Source organism: Sycon ciliatum, chromosome 1 (assembly GCF_964019385.1).
Source record: "Sycon ciliatum chromosome 1, ocSycCili1.1, whole genome shotgun sequence".
Lineage (NCBI taxonomy): Eukaryota > Metazoa > Porifera > Calcarea > Leucosolenida > Sycettidae > Sycon > Sycon ciliatum.
In genome coordinates this window covers 91,801,976-91,821,264 of record NC_088643.1, presented here as the reverse complement: position 1 = coordinate 91,821,264, position 19,289 = coordinate 91,801,976, and the positions used below count along the sequence as shown (strand labels likewise).

The window sequence follows — 19,289 nt, the reverse complement described above, 5'->3', positions numbered from 1 at the left end:
GTACTCACTCAGCATGCAGTAGACTAGCAAAGCCGGCCGAGTCGTCGACGTCGGATCATCACAAAGTACAACAAAAAACGCGGGAAATTTGACCGCATAATCAAAATCAAGAGTCCAAGACCCAGTGTCCTGGACCTGGTGTCAGTGATGAGACTGAGCTGATGACGTTCCGTGCAGTCCGCGTCTGACGTCATAAATTATAATGCCTTTCGTAGTTTTTCTGGGTACTGGTGCGGTGGCATGGCCGTGGGTACGATCTGGCTTTGTCGTTTTCTATTCCATTTCTATCTTTTTGAAAGGGGGAAATGGGTCTTTGATTGTTTCGTCTGCAATACTAGTAACTAACTTGTTTTCAGCCTAGCTTCTCGAGCTTCTTACTGTCTTAGGTTGGAAGTCCTTTACCTACTATTACTCAACGCACATCTTCGTAAGAGGTCTTTGAGCTTCCATCTCGAAATTATAATTTAATTTGAACAGCAAAACTTCGCGATGCCTCTGGGGTAGATTGTTGTCTTGGCCCAAAGACACGGCTATCTAGCATTGGATTCAGTCAGCTTGTGAAGAAATGGGATGGAGAACGAGACGCCTTCGTACTATTTAGTTACCGGTGGAGCTGGTTTCATGTATGTCTTTTGACTTTTTTTAGTGCAGTGCATCTATTTTTTAATGTGTTTCTTGCTTGTCCCATTTGTGTGGTCGCGCAGAGCATCTCATTTGTCGGTAGAGTTGGTGAGACGTGGCCATAAAGTCGTAGTTCTTGACGTTCTTGACTACTGCTCTTCTCTTGCAAACTTGAAAGAGGTTGAAGCATCTTCAAATTTCACCTTTATCAAGGTAATTGTAGCGAAATTATCAACAATGCTATCGCTGTATACATAAACATGCACACACCTTTAACATAAGGTACCCCTAGTACATTCCTTGTACAGTATCTTCCAGCTTTACTATACCCGGGTCATCTTGATACGTAAACCAGAATCAGGATCTGGAAGAGGGTTGTGTTGGTGTGCAACCTACCTCCAAGCAGCTCACTTGTGAATACCATCATTCAGTAGAAAACAGGACCTGATAGATAGAAAATCATCATGCACACACACGCACACACACACACCATTGGCCTATTGGACGCCCATCGCCGGAGGCGATGATAGCGATGCTACAGCAGAAGCCATAGCGGCTTGTGCTGGGATTGCACCATTCAACAGCTTGCAAGGCTGAAGAATTGACCGCCACTATTCAGCCTGGTCTACACCACACAGCTATGAAGTGGCTTTTTACACACACACGCACACACACAAGCATGTGCGTTCGCATTAGCAAGATTTCTCCCCAGTGGACGAGGCCAGTAACACTACCTTGTAGTTACATGTACTTCTGAAGTATCTGGTGTTCAATATGCATTGGACGTGTTAGCGCCTGGCACCTGTGCACGGCCCAGTGTTCCCAGGCCTGCGGCTGCGCAGCACTGGGGCGTAGCACTGACTCAATCGATTGGATTTCATGGAGCAGTGCTGTACATCCGACCCGTATGCGACTATGCGTACACACTTGAGCAGTTTTAAGTTGGGAACAATACACCAGATATGTACAGTGCAGTACACTATACCACATGATCCAGAGGCCAACCAGTTGCCAGAGCAATCTGGATACGAGGAGTTTGAGTGTACAGTCGACTCCACTCGCATAGCGAATTTCATGATGGTACGAACCATATTCATTATCCGTGTCCCTGTTTGAACCCATACAAAATTGCCCCTTTGTAGCGAACCATTTTCGTTCATAACGAACCATATCTTGAAGGGCCGCATATAAACCAAGTGCACTCATACAGTCCTGGGCCACGTGCCAGTCATGACTTGCTACAGTCCATTTCAAAACTATAGACGCGCAATGTTTTTGAAATATTTCAAATTTGGCTGGAACTTTCTGAGAATAGTTTTCGGAATATTGCTCAGGTCTGCTCCACAATTACTCTCATATAGTTTCTAAACGATTGGATAACAGACGCCCAATTTGGAAAAAAATGATGCACAAAGTGATCACAGATTTTATGTGGTATAGATGCTGGCATAGCGGTTTTTGCCTAGGTACGCGTCTATAGTTTTGAAATGGACTGTAGTTTGAGTGTATTTCTGTTACAGCGAACTTCGGCTATAGAGAACTAATTCTCCTCCACATTGGTGTCCGTTGTATCAGGAGTCGACTAGTTTATTGAATCCAAGACTAGCTTAGCTTGCCTTAGAGTATCCTGGATGGTGTGCAGGCAATCCCCTCGACCCGGTCCAAAGCGTAATCATACACTACACATACAGTGTTGCTGTAAGAGCAATCGAATGGTCTGTAGAACTGATAATGACCTCTTTTAAGTGTATCCGTGCAGCTCTGAGCCTGGAGTGTTTGTGTGCTTGATGATGTGTTTTGACTGCCAGGGTGACATATGTGATGAGGAGCTTGTGCGTATGCTATTCTCCAAGTATTCTATAGGGGCTGTATTGCACTTCGCTGCTTTGACTCATGTGGGTAAGCATATGTTTAGCCACTGCTTTAATGCATCAGAAATTGCTGCTGTCTATGGGTGTGAAAGTATTGTCTGAATGTCGATGCATTCTTGAATTTTGATACATGTACTTATAGTACTATGAAGGTAGTAGCCAAGTGGTGCATGCATCCACTCAAGATCACAAATGCAACCAAGAGGACAGTTCTCAAGAGGTATCAAGCAAGCTTTCATTTCCTTCTCGGCAAGGATTCTATAGGGAATGGAGAGATTAGCCAAAGACTACCACAAATAAAGCATAAGTTAAAACTTGAGTACACCACTTGGTTGCTTTCATCGTACTACATGTATTGACATTTAGTTCATAGCCTCTGGTTATATTTCAACAAACGATCTGGCCATAGTACTGGTGACTTTACATTGTTTTGTTTTGCCGTATTTGTATTACCCAATAGACAATTCATTCGGTCATGCAGAGGAGTTCCAGCATGTCAACGTTCATGGCACGCGTGTCCTACTTGAAGCAGCTCGTGCAGCTGGCATAGACCTGTTCTTGCATGCCAGTACTGATGAAGTGTATGGTAGCAAGGTAAGTTTTAACGCCTAGACATCTTCAGCCTAACTGCAATTGTTTAATAGGGAAATAGTGGGGAAAAGTTCCACACCTGGCAAAATAGCACTAAATACACACACACACACACACACACACACACACACACACACACACACACACACACACACACATACCACGCACACACACATTCAGACACACGCGCACAGACATGCACACACACGCATGCACTTGCGCACATACACACGCACACACACACACACAAATGCTCCTTTGACCCTAGATGTCCATTGCAGAATGCGATGACCTCAATAGGTGCATTAGCTTGTGCTTAGATCTGTCATTTGCTGCTATAACATGTCTTATTGAAGTACAAATAGAGCATGTGCCTACTTGAAGTAATATTGCAACAAGTAGGATGCTGTGTCATTCCGCTGTCTTCATCAATACACATGTCTCTGATGCAACAGTCAACCTATGATGCACTATACAACTTGTCCTCAATACCCAGCCCAGGGTTGTCATCGGTCAAGACAACATCCAGAGTCCTGCTAGTTTGTGCACAGATAGCATGGGTCATCTCTGGAAATTTTAAATGTACTCCTTAGTAACTCCTAGGTGAGCCCCTACTAGCAGTTTCAAGAGCATACCAGTATGTACTCCACTTATAACTGTCAGAGCTGATTTGAGGTATCAGTTACTACTAGTAAGTTAGATGTCTGTTCTAAAAAATATTGTACGCAATTGAGCGCAGGTTGTATGTGGCATACCATTGCTACACAGCTAGTAGTTTTGTCCTACGATGGCCTGTACTTTTGGAAACTGCTGTGTGCAATGGTTAGCTAATTGGAGTTGAAGTCGAGCATACTTTGCCTAATCAGTATTGTCACGCTGGATGTGTGTGTATGTGTGTGTGCCTACGTGTGTGTACGTGTGTGTGCCTACGTGTATGTACCTACGTGTATGTACCCGTGTATGCATGTTTACCTTCTTTGGTTATTCCACCACTAGGAAACTTGTAGCAATGAATTGTCAGATTGCTCACCCACCAATCCCTACTCAGTGTCCAAATTAGCAGCAGAAGATGCCGTCTTGTCTTACTGGCAAGATTACAAGGTATGGTGATAAGGCCGCACCGGAAAAGTCTTTTGTTTCGGGTAACCCGGCCGACCGATGTTTTGAGGGCCGACCAATTTCTTCTTCTTTTTGTATCCATTCATGCATACCGATTTATTTTATATGCGCATCATACGCATGTACATGTACGTGTGTGCAGTTCACGATGTTTCAGGCCCAGGGCCTTCCTTCGTGGTTCTGGCTAGACATTTCAGTCCTTTGTTTCGAGTTGACTTGATCGAGTCGGTTTTGTTGCAGGGTGGTTGTGGTTACGAAGTGTAACGTTTTCGATGCTGATATGTTTTCGTTCAGAAACTTTAGTGGCCGCGATTCTGACTGCAGTTTCCGTCACTATAGTTGACGGTGGCCAGACCGTCGTCAACAACTGCATGAGTTACGGCGAATTGTTAGAAACTCTTCGTCCACAGGGCGTCACTCGCTTCAAAGCAGTGTTCCTCTCAGCCATCACAGATATGTGTACGAGAATGACTATGTGTGTATTCTCTTCATTCTCTTCATTGTTGATTTTCAGCTCCCTGTGATCATCACTCGCAGCAACAATGCTTACGGCCCGCACCAATACCCCGAGAAGGTGAGACAAGTGTGTTGTGCTTCTTGGCTACTGTTGATGGTCATGCACTGCACCCAGCAGCACTGCCCCCCCCCCCCCCCATCAGACCCTAAAAAATGCACTCGACACCGCTGGTGCCAGCTGCTGTGTAATTCTAAGAGAAATCCTCACCCCTCCTAGGTGCTGACTTTGCTGGTGCACTGCTTTGAAGTTGGCAAATTGCAACGTTGTCCAGCATTGACATAAAGCGGTTTTGTTGCACGAACTGTTATGTCAGTCCTGTAGCATTCTGACTTTCACGTCATCGCACCAATGCATTGAGGAAACATATTTGATGCGGTTCAGCAACAGGCATTGGGACTATCCTTTGTTCCATTGTTCTAGGTTATTCCAAAGTTCATCTGTCGACTTCAGAAGAAGCAGGCCTGGTGAGTAGCTTGTGTTGCTCTAAATAGTCTTTACTGGGGATTTTTTGATCTTACTTGTGGCCCATTGATCTAACTCTTGTACTTCAGTGACTATAGTGCTTTGTGTAGACACGGTGTGCATCATTTAGACAATACTTACGCATACTGTGTATACTGTGCGCAGAAAAAGGAAAATTCCGAGGTGTGCTGTTTTGATAGCTACTGGTATGTATGCATACTGCGTTTAAGTTTGACCCTGCTCTGTCTGTTTCATCTTTCTGCTACTGTGCTCAGCTGTATTCATGGATCTGGCATGCAGAAAAGGTACAATGCATGTGATGTGTATGTACAATGTATTTTGAACTACCGGTCATTCCTGATGGATGCCTTCTGTTACAGTCAGTCCTGCATATGAGTATAGCCACAGATTGCTAATAATGATGTTGAGCATGACCCTCCTGGCCTGCTCTTTCCTGAAGTATTGACACTGTGAAACCCAAGTATTTCAAACGCGCACGTTCCTAATGGCGACAATGCTTTGGCCATCAACTTCAGGTGGGCAGCATCAGTGCCGGTGGTCTAAGGTCGAATTTGTTTGGAACCCTGCTGAACTCCATCCCTCAAACTGCCCGGCTTGTACCACTACACTATAGCTCAATGTTGTTTCCAAGCATAATGCTGGGTGTGAGACTGTGAGCACTGCTGTGGGAGTAGCCTGACCAGTTTGTGCTGTTGGAATGCGTCCTGTCACATCTTTGCCAAGGATGCCTCATTTAAAAAAGCTGGCTATTGCGAAAGGATAAAGAAATGGCTAGTGGCTAACTAGCAGACTCCGACTGTTGAGGTTGACAATTCTGGCCAGTTATAGCCTTATTGGGGGTGGTGTGTACTGGAACCAAACAGCATGTTTGGTTCTAGTATGCCTAACCGGTACATGTACATTGTCTTCGCTCTGCTGTCCAGGAATTTCCTTTATGTGACTGACCTGGTAGAAGCTGTGATCATTTTGCTGGAGAAAGGTTGCCATGGGCAGGTCTACAATATTGGATCAGAGCTGCAGATGTCCATTGCTGGGCTGGCTGAGGATCTTGTGCGGCGAGTAAGTGTAAAGGCCTGGTCACACATGCACGAGGTTTGTGCCTCTCCCGTGGAACCAGTTGTGTATAGGTTTAACTTTGGTGGAAGTGCGAGAGCGAAGTGGATTGTGATGCATACATGTGCTGTACGGTAAATCCAACTGGACCACGATGATCCTCTACACATTTTTTCAAACATCTCCAAGCCACTTGTATGAGCAAAAAATCTTAGATGAAAAAACATACACGTACATGATGAGTCCCGAATCTACATGGATATAGTGATATGAAGTCCCGAATCTACATGGATATAGTGATATTATTATTATTATTCACACATATCCGCCGGATGAGTACGCGTGGCCCATGCACCATGGGGACCCACGAATACAAACCAGCATATGTTCCCTCAGCAATAAAGCAAGCAAGCACGCAAAGATAAATGAGAGCCCAGGCAGCGAAAACAAAACGAAGAGAGATGAGGACATAGGCAACGAAAACAATTCCAAAGCATAGCCAGGGATGGAATGTGTGCATCTGGGTACGACAGTTAATACGGCTAGTGCAGCCGTACGTGATATGAAGTCCCGAATCTACATGGATATAGTGATATGATGTCCCGAATCTACATGGATGTAGTGATATGAAGCGCATACACATCAGGAATTAGTTTGGACTTGAAACATACTTGCAGCAAAGTGCGTTGCGTGGGTACGCCACTGGTACAGATCTGTCCCTCCAGGAACTTGCGATTCCGCGGCCGCGTTGTTTTCCGCGATTTGAACAAAAGTCCGCGATATCCGCGATATTGTAGAAAACTGTCCTTGATCCTTGAAAAGCACCCGCGATATTCGAGTCTTCTTTCGATGTTGTTTAGTTCTTCAAGCTCGTCAGTAGTTTACTTGTGAGATCAACACCAGAATGGAGAAGTTTCTGGCCAAATCAGCGGCTGACAAGTCCAAAAATAAGGCTCGCATCGAGTGTTGTTCAAGGATAGAGGAAAGCTGCCTTGCAAGCTCCTGTCGACATGTCAGGCAGTTGAACACAGTCGCAATCGAGTACAGCGCAGCACACGTGCGTAATTATTTATGCTGTACATCGCACCGCACTACAGTTCAAGTACCAAAATCGGCCGCAATTTCCGCAATTTTACCACAATAATCCTGCAATATTTGACAAAATCCGCAATATTCCCCGCAATTTGTGGCATTTTATCTCGCAACTTTTTCCGCAATATTTCCGAAATGTCTCCGCAAGTTTCTGGAGGGACAGATAGATCCATACGAAAACTGGATCCAAGTGGATCCATAAGTCAGCATTGTCAGGACTCTGGGCTAGCTGTGATGTAGAACTGTCAAGCCCTATGTCAGTTTATTGCATGCACGTACGCACGCACACACACACACACACACCTTCCTTCTTCCACTGCCATGACAGGCTATATGGCCCCATAAGGGTCAGACCAGGAGGCATATTGTCCACTGGGCGGGGAGTGTCAGGCTCCGCGTTGCACAATTATATTATCGCTGTAGAGCTCTTTGACAAAAGTCTTTGTGAATCGTGTTTTGCCTGCTAGGTTGTTGGTGATTCTGTTCATCGCGCCGACCACATCTCGTTTGTCACCGACAGGTAAAGTACTATGATTGAAATTGAGGGTCCCATGTCTGTGCATTCCCTGGGATGATATACGGAATTTCGGGCAAAATAGCAACATTTACAATCTTTGAACCACGGGAACAATAGTAGAACCCCTGGAGCCCCTATTGTTTTTGTGTACAGAATGACAATATCTACATGTGCACAGAATTCACTCTAAGCAGTGACATTGTGCCCCATGTGCAAACAAGATAATTATGAAAGTTGTGATGTGTGTGACGAGAAGGTGAACGCATTGTACCTATCAAGAGCACTGCTTGTTGCATTCTGGCTTATTTACAGGTGTGTGAATGATGTTGGTTACCCGATGGACTCATCCAAGCTGTTATCGCTTGGCTGGAGGCCGCGCACAACCTGGAATGACGGCATCGATCACACAAGTACGTCATCATATAGATCAAAGTTCTTCACAGCACATACTGGATGGGGACATCCGCACTTAAGAAAGTGACTATTAAAAGCAATCAGCTCACAGCAAGGGACAATGTGCAGATGTGCAACAGCAATAACAAGATCAATTCAGCATGGGAGTCTAGCTGTCTAGCTATGTAGGGACTATTCAGGAAAGCTGTGTAAGGTGTGGTTAAACTGGATTGGTTTGTCTCTGCTGCTTGTTTGCTTGCTGTGCGCAGTTTCTTGGTATGCAGCAAACTTCCAGAACTGGACAACAACCGATTCAGCGCTATCACCGCATCCCAGCTGACACAATGCTTCCATCAACTAGTATTTATTTGACGTTTCATGTTCAGTTTTATGAAAATGTATTTTTATGCTTTCCATGGTTTAGGGAGATTTTCAATGTTTTAAAGTCAGAATTATTTTTATACTCTCAAGTAGTCAACATGGCAGCAGGCTTAGCCAATTCTATCTGCCCGTTGTCCCTGGTGCAAATGCGCTTCTTCATAGTCCTCCGGTAAATGACGGCTGTTGATGAACCTCTTCTTCTTTTTCTGTGGTACGTCGTCACGACCTGCAGCATAGTTGAGAATTGGCCCGTAGGGATCATGCCAGTTCTCGTTCTCTCTCAGCCAGCTGAGGCTGGTCTTCATGTGCTCTGGAAGAGGTGCTTCAATGACAGTCGGCTCTGTGATGCCCTCCGAGGAGTCTGGCGGCAGCTCTACCCGTGATGCATGCAGGTGCATTCTCAGCAGCGGCAAGTGCTTGCGCTTGATGCGCAGACCCTTGAGATGTGTATTTGTGTATAACTTATGCTGAGTTCGAATGTGGTCTCCGACTATGGGACACTTGAGTACGTCACAGCAGTGAACACGTAACTGATGCCTTCGGCCTGTAACTGGCTGGACTTCCAGAAAGGAGAAAGTGCCGTTTGGACCCTCGAACGTTTCCAGACACTTGTACATGGTTATTGCTTCTTTGCCCTGTGTGGAGAGAGAGACAACAACAGTCAAGCAACAAAGCACACAAGACAAAGGATTATCAACTGCTTGTTGGTACAAGCACTGGCAGACACCACCAAAGACAACAAGGAAATAGCAATAAGACCACAATATACATGCAGTACTCAAGAAGTATACAGTTCGGCTTCATGAGAACATGGAGAAAGCACGATAAGGACAGCAAGAGTGAAAGTGGAGTACTCTTGATAAAAGGTATCACGCCGAGAGATGACATGCAGCGCTTTAAAAACAAGGAAGATAAACCGCTCATAATTTTATAAAAAGTACTCCAGTTATCTTACAATTGTAGGCTGTGATCGTTTCGTCAAGATCCCTGATCCACTGGATCCCTCAGAATCAACTGATTACATTTGGAACACACCGCCACCGTACCGTGACCATGCTGTGGTAGAAAAACCACGCTCGAAAAGTTACTCCAGGTTCGTACTCGTCATAATCATCTGCATGGTGCAACGCTTTTCCATGTGTATGTGTACTATTAAAATGCGTATAACAATGATTATGATTGTTACTAGACTAATTGTTACCCACCAAACACGTACAAACATCATGCTTAACAAAAGTGAATCCGTTGGATCCAGCCAACCCTATTCCGGGGGCAGGGTTGCTCGGATCCAAATCCAAAGGATTCGGATCGGGATTCGACCAATCGATTACTGCAATTCTAGTGGATCCTGTGGATCTGGACCCGACCAAACAATCATGGCCATATTCTCTGAAGGATGACCAACAAGGTGTGATTCAACTTACATACTCTGACCCAACATTAGCCTCCATCTGTGTTAGGGCACATATGCAGCAAGAAGAAAGAGCCAAACTATATTATATCAGTTGTAGTACAGTAAGTATCGTTTATAAAGTGACCGGATATAATGATATACCGGTTATAGTGATAGAACACGTCAAAATCAAAATCAAATCAGAAAAAATACAGCTAAAATATCACTATATACACTATTATCGGCTATACCGATATATCGCTTATTGTGATGGACTTCAGGAAGCAAACCATATCAAATGTACAGGAAAATATCGCATATAATGATCAAGAGTGATCTTTCTGCATGCTCTTGTCCGTTTCTGGCTGTGTTGCCTCTCACGATGATGTTGCCAACTCACGTACACAGCCACTCATGTCTATTTCTGGCTCTACGCAACTCGTTGGACACCGAGTACGAGTAGATCTACGTGAGCACGGATCCAGCTCAGGCTTTTTTTGGAGAACACGCTGAAGAAGCAGCCATGCCACATGATGTATCGAAGTTAGTTCTAGTACATGTACAGTCTGTACTCGTACTGCACTGCCATGCACTGCTCTGTGTCATGCACCGGTACACAGTCCGCGGAGCATGCATGCACTTTCAGCATGCTTTTTCCAGCGTGTACGCATCATTTCATGTGCAGTCATGTGCCATGTGTCGGTCAAACATGCAAATCGGCTATAGTGATGCACCGGATATAGTGATACATTTTCGAAAATCAAAGGGGCACGTTATATCCGATATTTACTGTACTACCGGTACTGGTACGTGTACATGCACAGCCATGTGCTTATAGCACAAGTACATAATCAAGAGCATGCGTAGCTGAAATCCTAACCGACGCATATACATGAAAACAGAGGGCGTTGCGTCGCCAAAACACAAAAATACTCTATTTTGGTGTCATACCTATTTTGAGGCACTTTCTGCACCCGTACTGGGGAAAGCATTAATGAATATTGAGCTGCGATGGACTTGTTCAGCTTGTCAATGTAGGATATGATGCATATGCAACAGGTCCAGGGAATATAAATCTACAGTGTTGCATTGACTACTGTTGACATGTTGTACATACTTATTGCTGCTTGTGAAAATGCACACAAAAATAATTATGCACATGATTTTCTTGGTATCTCCTCGTACAGCGATTTGGCCATGCACCTAAGTTACGATGTGATGGACATTCTATGATTCATGACGACCAAAACAAAACAAAACGTGGATACTGTGGTAGTAGTTCATGCAGTACAGAGCAGAGCTGCACACTTGGTTTATGTTGTGTTGATAACAACCACACTGCTCTTCACTAATTTCTTACTAGTATTATTTTATTCAACGTTTCAGTCTGAGACCGACATGAGGAATGATGAAGAGAGGAGGAAGCTGACTACTGATAGTGATACCCATCCTACAAAGCCAAATGTAGCCTAAGTACATCGAAGTAACTAGAGGCGGGGAATCCCCATGGTACATTGTAATTCTAGCACTCACAATGTACTTGTATTTCTCGTTGTGATCTGGATCTGTCATCCCCACTTTGAGTGGAACATCAACAACACCTGCAAAAACCAATGTACATTGTACATGCACACACGCACGCAACACGCACGTGCGCGCGCGCGCACACACACACACACACACATGCACAGAATTTGCTGTTCACATGAGATTTACACAGTTGCACGAGTGCAAACATACCGTATTTCCCCCAATAAATGTACAAGGTGGTCAGACCTGTACTAGTATTGGAGACGTGTACTTTTATTGTTTCTGGAAAGATTGATTGCCTGGGTTGGGTGGCAAACAACCTGTGATAATGATGCTGTAAGGCTGTAAATACACCCAACCATGGTAAGAATCGGGGTACAAAGACACAATGACGATGAACGGGTAAGAAAAATCGAAGTAAGGTGGACCCTGGTATCTGTACCCCACTAATGCCCATCACATCATTCCGGCATGTACTACTATAAGAGACGTGTCCTTTTATATTATCGATCCACACCCAACATGTACTACAATTGGGGACGTGTACGTTTAATGGGGAAAATACGGTATCACGTTCTTACTTCAGCATCGACACACTGGCAATGACATATCAAAGGAAAATCTCACGGCATAGCTGATGACACACTTTCAACGAATTCCAGAAATGATGGAATTGAACATTCCTCTTCGAAGTATTAGCATATCTAAGAATGCACTTACCTTCACTCTTTTCAGGTCGGCCAAGAACAAGGCAACTGCAGCCAGAATACATGTACAAATTACACACAAGCATGTTAAAGGCTACAATAGTAGTTGGTACATGAGGAGCTCTGAAGTGCAAAAAAAGATATTCACAATCAGGGCTAGGGGTGCGCGGATTATGCTCGCACGCACCCGATATTATGCTTTCGGGCATTTCCCGCGGAACTTCGAAAGTATTCTCCCAAAACATCGAAAAAATTCTGCACAATTCCCCCCCAAAAAAAGAACCCCAGCACGAACCGTGCCTTGCGCATGCTCTTTAGTATGCAAAATGGACGGTCAGGCACGTGATCACTGCATGCAGGATCTACACTACATGTACTAGATGTACATCTGACTGTACACAGCTACTATGTCCAGTGTCCGGGTATTGCTGCATGTACATGTACGTGCGTCCATGGATGCGTGCTTGTTCTCTGGCAGGTCAAAATTGACAGAATTCCCCCAAAACTCTTCTGAAAGTCAATGGATCTGGCAAACGATCGATAGAATTCCCCTAAAATTCCCAAAATTTTCTCGACGATAGTATTCCCAAATTATTCCGGGAATACTCCGCGCACCCCTAATCAGGGCCAGCCAGAGCAGCTCAAAAGAGTGGACTATGGGCCATAAGTGCAGAGCGGTAGACGCTGGGCTGTTTCGCTGTAACTATTAATTTACAGTTGCAGGCACTGGGATGTTCTCATGGTAACACGTTACTTTACAGTACTGAAATCCAAATGGAAATAGAGCAGGTCAGGCCCCCTCCCCCTACACACTCGAATGCACGAGCGCACACAATACACTTACTGGTATACTTTTTTAATTTGCTTTTTCTTGAACCAGTTCATTGCCATACGAGCTGCCTCCGGATGTCTGTAAATTAAGCAGCAAACAAGTGTTGAAAAGAACCAAGAAAACATGACTTGAATCAATACACTGAAGTCTGATATTAATTCTGATAATGGTCCAAGGCAGGAAATATTGCTTTTACTGTGCAAAGGAGATAGCAAGGAGTTGAACATGTCAGAGCGCACCACCTGAGGCATAATGCAGTTGCTACAGTGGAGCATGTGTGAATTTCGCAATGCAGTTGCACTGTCAAATACAGTGACAAGCTGTCCCCTTGGAAAACGCGATTCCGCGGCCGCGGCAAATTTCGCAGAAATTGCCATCATCCGCGGAAATCACGGAATTCACACTTTTGCCCGCGGAATCCGAATTTTTTAGGGTAAAATACTAAAATTTCTACTCAGAAAGCAGCAGAAAAACTACTTTGCGATCTGTTTGAGGACATGGCACTTGCCAGTGTAGGTGAGTGCAGGTCTCTCCAAGATTCTTCACTCTCATTCAGTTTGTGACAGCAAAGGATAGTGTGAAAAGTGCTCCTTCATGCAACTAGTTGTCATATCCTCTATGAGGAGGGTGAAAAACTTGCAGAAAGTGCCGCAGATTTTTGATTTTACCGCAGAAAATGCCGCAGAAAACCCCCCTTTTCCCCAATTTGCCGCGGAATTTTGAATTCTTGGCCGCATTTTCCTAAAGGGACAGGACAAGTCAGGCCCGGAGCTCGTTCCTGAGGGTTGGTACGGTCCCAAGTCGGCTGCAGGCCTGACTATTTCTCCATGCCATCTATCTAAAAACAGTGCATTGGTACTCACAAACAATGCAGTGCTACTCACCGAGACATTACCAGAACACCAGTGGTGCCCCTGAACAAGAAACAACACAACACGATGCACAAATTTACTGCTTGAAGAGAATAACCAGATGGGGCAAAAACAAGCAAATCATTAAAATCACACACGTCAACAGTATTATAGATCTGCACTGTACGAAGGATATCGTGCCTTGTGGGCAATTTATGAATGGAGCTTACCGTAGTTCCGCTCATATAAGCCCATGGGCTAATATATGAAATAATGCATTTTCCGCGAAAATAAATCAGTAATAATGGTTCGTTTTTTAGCCCTGGGCCTATATTCGAATTTTGAAGGCAGCTGGCACGCGAAAAAGTACAAGTCCGTCCGCGGTTGTCCGCCTACCATAGGTACCAGTACCGTAAAGTACCGTTGATCCGCCCCCTCTCTAATTCCCGCCCCCTGTCGATTTTCTCCTTGTGAAGCGACTTCGGCGTATACAACGAAATACGATGTTGAACCGACGCATGCACTGCTGTACACAATACTTGCCAATCCAGGATCAAAATGTGCACAATCCAGCACATTGAGTCTGATCCTCTACGTTGTTGTACATCGTACTGCACTTGACAGCCTTGATCTAATTCCCGCCCCCTGCCGAAAACCCAGCTGGGAAGCGACATGGCGTGGGGGCGGATCAACGGTACTTTACGGTACTGGTAATGTAGTCTGCACTGACATGCTGTACTACAGTGTTTGGGTCTGTATATTAGCCCATGGGCCTATAAACGGAGGTGGGCTTATATCCGGATATAGGCCCATGGGCTTATATGCGCGGAACTACGGTAGTCACATCAAGTCTGCATAGCTCTTGTAAGTTGTAGTGTCGTGGTTTCCAAACGTTTGTCCAAAATCAATGTTGCTGTCAAGTACAGTCAAACCTCGTTAGGACGAACATAAAGGGATGAACAAGTTTGTTTGTCTTATCCGGAGTTCTTCCTATCCAGATCTGACCAAAAAATCGATCTGCATATCATCAAGAGTACATAACCAAGAGTGTGCAATTCCTATCTCAAGCTGTGCGGAGTTTTTTTTATTATGTCATTCTTTGGTAGAAGTATGACCAAGTGTGTACGCTTTCCCACGCTTGTTTTGTAGATACGATGAGAGTTCATCAGGTTCAGGACACATCGATCTATCGCCCGTTGTTCTGCTTCGACTACCGTAGGTGCGATGTACAAATTCTTTGTACACTCAAACGCCTCTTATCCGGACACGTCTCTCTACCGTCCACCTTCAGCTTGAGTTCCTATGGCAAAAATGCTTTGAATTAGGGGGTTTGAACTTTTCTCGTATGCGAAAACGCTTATTTGTCACTACTGACCTGTGAAATCATGGGCCACACATTTTTATCAATGGATTCTTTTTTTTTTTTAACCTGAACATGTGCAATACTTGCCAAATAAACTTCTTCAAAAAATGATAATTATGATACATGTAGCTCCACGCCCCGCGATTCTGTGCGACGCTCCTCAGCTACTCAAGATCTGCCGAGGTCTTGAGGGTCCTCCCAACCAGCTCGAGATCTTGTCTGAGCATGACCGGCAGAGTTGTGCGCGGCCTGCCCCTCCAGGTAGGCTCAGTGGATGGCTTGAAGTAGGAGCACATTGACAGGTTCGCCGGTGCACTCTGGTCCAGCCGAAGCACGTGCCCAAACAGACGCCAGCGGGCTCCCAGGATCGAGATACCAAGTGGTGTTGAGTTTGTCCTCTTGTACAGGGTGTTATTCTTGATCTTAGCTGGGTACCGTATGCCAATAACTTTCCGCAGTTGTTGTCTGTGGAACGCATCAACTCTATGCATAGCGGTGCCAGTGAGGCCCCAAGTCCCGTTGTTGTAGCACAGGACTGGTAAGACGAATGCCTTGTATAGCCGTACTCTCAGCGATTCGTTTACAATGGAACCACGTATCCACAATGCCCAGAGCCGGTGCAGGGCAGCCGTGGCATAGTAACATGGTAGATGAGTTATCCTGAGATACGGGCAGTGCCCGGTCCCAAGGTGCCCGGATAAGAGACGTCCGAGTGTACTTTGATCTCTGGCTACGCATGATGCCATCAGCGAGCCAAACAGCCGCCAAAGACGGATGAAATTTTTTATAACATTGTCATAAAAAAATTTCCGCCGTGGGCTGGGGGATCGTCGAGTTGCACACTCTTGGTTATGTACTCTTGATATCATAATATGAAGAAAAGAGGACCAAAGAGCTACAAGTTACGCCTATAAAAGTGATCTTATTTTGTTTCTATATTCTATTCTGAAGTACTCTATCAAGGAACATGCACAGTACTGTAATGAACAACACATGATACATTGCACACAAACACATACTCATCCAGCCGGTGAATTATATTCGGCACCAGTCTGTTTTCAAATCGAAACTTGTGCAAGTGGTTTGCGAGGTTAAGTTTCACCTTCGGTCCATCTGCACAAGTTCACACGCACACATATACACATGCCGATATGCACACACATGCCGATATACACACACGTCGATATACACATACGTGTGTACACGCACACGCATGCCCACGTACACATACCCCATGTACCATGTACGCCCGTCACAAGAGAAGCACGCAAACCTGCAAATGCACTGAATGTACAAGAAGAGTACATAACCCCCAAGAGCATGCAACTCCACTACCAGTATGGATGCTGTCCCGACAGAATCAAGTTGACGTCATTTTTATGTGATGCAATGCAATGTACATTATCATAGTAAGGCCATGGTAAAAAATAAAGTTGATTCTCAGGTCATGAGCCTGTGAAAAATCAAACCACAATTTTTTTTATTTCCAAAGATAGGGTCACCCATACAAATGTATGTACATGGTCACATGTTCATAATATTCAGGCCAGGGAGTAGAAAAATACCGGTATTATACTACTCCCTGATTCATGCCTTTCGCCGGCCAATGCGCGCATATGCATGCATAGAAATAAAAAAAATCGTCGGTGCGCCGCCAAAAATCGGTGCGCGCATACTTGAGAATCAAAGATAATTTTTACCATGGCCTAACAGAAATATCCTGGACCTGTGGTGGACAATTCCTCATCTGATCCTCCATCTTTCAGTTTCTCGATCAATACTCTCCCTAGTCTTTTTCCGAAACACTTCGAGCAGCCTTCCTTCCTCTATGCGTTCCTGGACCTCATGAATGTTTTTCCAAAAGAAGACTGAAGAGATCCCCCTGTAACTAACTTGTGACTCTCTGTTCGAGAGAAATTAGCCTTGTCACTTAGTCGTGTCCTAGAATGTATACCGGTAGCTGTGAGGAGGGGAGCTCAGCAATCAAATAACTTACGGGTCGAAGCCAACCCATATGGCTTGTTGATAGCAATAAAGTTCTCTGGAACAAACAGGAAAGAAAGAATGTGTATTCATAGTGGGATTCTTGCAGGTATTTTCATGGCGTGCACGATCAATAGCATGCATGTACTGTATCACAGCAGTGTACACACCACATGTACGCTGCTACTTTTTAGAAATTTTGTCCTACAATGCTATCAGCAGATATTGACAAGTCTGAGAAGATAATTTGAAGGTGTACTGTATTGATGGGATCAAAATCACAAGACCACTTTCATTAAAGTCGCACTTTGTACATGCTGCAAGTAGGTTAGAAGACACTCACCATCCTTGAAAAGCACTCGCTTTTGGATTGCTGTGAGGCTATCAGGTTCTGGGAAGAATTTAGGTGGCACTGTGGTAACTCGCCGCACCTGCATCAATCCTCGGGGAATCATTGTCAGGGGTCCTCCAGAAGTTATACTTATAAATGCCAAGGCAATACTTCAGCCATCACTCTGCTCCATGCACTGACTTGAGGAAACAACTATTTTAGTCAAGATATACATGTACATCATAAATTTTCTGAAGCCAATCAACTCTCCAGTCCAGGTGAGGTTTTTCTGTTTCACGCTTCTACACTGTACTGAATACACGGGAGGTTTAGTCCCACGTAATCCGTGGGTACTTTACGTGTGTGTACCACGTGATACTCAGTGACCCACGTACAGACGTTTTCTGAATATTCGAATCACGACATACCGTACCGTGTATGGAGGCTCACCCACGTTCCGCCAGAACGACTTGGGGCATGTTCGATTGGTAAGGATCGGGATCGGGATCCAGATCTCAGATCCGTCGGATCCTTCAGAGTCAACTGGACACTTTTTTGAACCTTGACTGTTGCCATGTGGACGAAGTAATAAAAAGTCGTACTCACAGCGCCAGTTGTACAAAAAGTCAGCAAGCTCTATCTCGATCCACGTGTGCGTACCACAATGTGTACAAAAACGAGTTTTACCCGCCATATACGCACAAAGGTCACATTTGGATCCGTTGGATCCGGTCAACCCTGCTCCCCGAGGTGGGTTGACCGGATCCAAATCCGAAGGATCCGGATCCGGATTCGACCAATCGAAAGGGTGCGAATCCAGTGGATCTGGTGGATCGGGATCCCGATCCTACCAAACGAACATGCCCTTGGTTACGTGGGTGAAAATCAGAATTGGGTGCATTGTGCAAGCTGTGAGGGTGCTCAGCTGAAGAAGTTTCCGAAGTACGAAATCAAAATACTGGATGAGCTTCTTAGGCCCGGGTAGCTTCGTCTTTGACCAGGTTTGGGCCTTTTGCTTCATGATTTTGTTTGTTCCGTGCAGGGAGTAGTACAATACCGGGAGGTGACACGGGCACACATCCGGGATTACGAGCTTTGCCTCACAAAAAAAATACAAACCGCGCGAAAATTCAAATTTTTGCTCTTTTGACAGCGCTGAGAAACCTTCAAATAGTGACGAGAAGACCAGACGTATCCCTTCGTGACAAGCTGCCACTTGTTCTTTTCAGCTCGAGCCTTTTTTGGGAGCTACTCTGGTACATCGTCCACACTGCTGCCAAGTCTCCACTTCCCAAAATGGATGGAAGTGACGAATATGGAGGACGCTATCCTAGGTAAGTAACGTGATGGAATTTTCTCATCTTGACATGGTGTAACACGAACCTGAATTTCTCATTTGGACCCACTCGGACACCTCACCAAGTTGGGATATTTCGAAACTATACCTATTTGTCTACCATTCTACTTCATCCCAACGTGTTAGCTTATGTAACTCTTTGGAAAACTCATTCCGAAAATTTTGAAACTTATTTATTTGTATAGACTTGAACATAATGTTCAAGATCCCTTGTTTTCAGCACTGAATGAGGCCAGGCCTGCTTGCTTTGTTGCTTTTTTAACCCCCAGAACCCGTGGACAGAAGAGGAAGAGCGACGACTTGG

General features: G+C 44.9%; 2 protein-coding genes across 2 annotated transcripts; one reads left to right on the top strand and one right to left on the bottom strand.

Moving 5' to 3' along the window:
• The first annotated feature begins 274 nt into the window (after positions 1–274).
• LOC135806465 (dTDP-D-glucose 4,6-dehydratase-like) lies at positions 275–8,829 on the top strand. The gene is made up of 12 exons (XM_065320655.1): positions 275–623; positions 705–834; positions 2,430–2,520; positions 2,953–3,086; positions 4,080–4,184; positions 4,717–4,776; positions 5,140–5,183; positions 5,457–5,486; positions 6,126–6,261; positions 7,815–7,867; positions 8,177–8,274; positions 8,527–8,829. The coding sequence occupies exons 1-12, from the start codon at positions 571–573 to the stop codon at positions 8,595–8,597; spliced, it is 1,005 nt and encodes a 334-aa protein (XP_065176727.1). The 5' UTR covers positions 275–570; the 3' UTR covers positions 8,598–8,829.
• On the bottom strand, positions 8,276–17,889 carry LOC135806466 (uncharacterized RNA pseudouridine synthase ZMO0505-like). Its single transcript, XM_065320656.1, has 9 exons — positions 17,641–17,889; positions 17,311–17,355; positions 16,334–16,427; positions 13,985–14,014; positions 13,113–13,178; positions 12,282–12,316; positions 11,565–11,632; positions 10,063–10,089; positions 8,276–9,273 (listed from the first exon to the last, which is right to left on the bottom strand). The coding sequence occupies exons 1-9, from the start codon at positions 17,750–17,752 to the stop codon at positions 8,749–8,751; spliced, it is 1,002 nt and encodes a 333-aa protein (XP_065176728.1). The 5' UTR covers positions 17,753–17,889; the 3' UTR covers positions 8,276–8,748.
• Positions 17,890–19,289: the final 1,400 nt, after the last annotated feature.

Bases quoted from the DNA above. Each gene is read 5' to 3' on its own strand.
- LOC135806466 (XM_065320656.1), bottom strand. From the start codon at position 17,752: ATGATTCCCCGAGGATTGATGCAGGTGCGGCGAGTTACCACAGTGCCA. The intron at 13,179-13,984 runs GTGAGTAGCACT...CTTAATTTACAG, and splicing joins GGTGTTCTGGTAATGTCTCG to ACATCCGGAGGCAGCTCGTA. The intron at 12,317-13,112 runs GTAAGTGTATTG...TTCTGGCTGCAG, and splicing joins CAAATTAAAAAAGTATACCA to TTGCCTTGTTCTTGGCCGAC.
- LOC135806465 (XM_065320655.1), top strand. From the start codon at position 571: ATGGAGAACGAGACGCCTTCGTACTATTTAGTTACCGGTGGAGCTGGT. The intron at 624-704 runs GTATGTCTTTTG...GTGGTCGCGCAG, and splicing joins ACCGGTGGAGCTGGTTTCAT to AGCATCTCATTTGTCGGTAG. The intron at 6,262-7,814 runs GTAAGTGTAAAG...TTTGCCTGCTAG, and splicing joins CTGAGGATCTTGTGCGGCGA to GTTGTTGGTGATTCTGTTCA.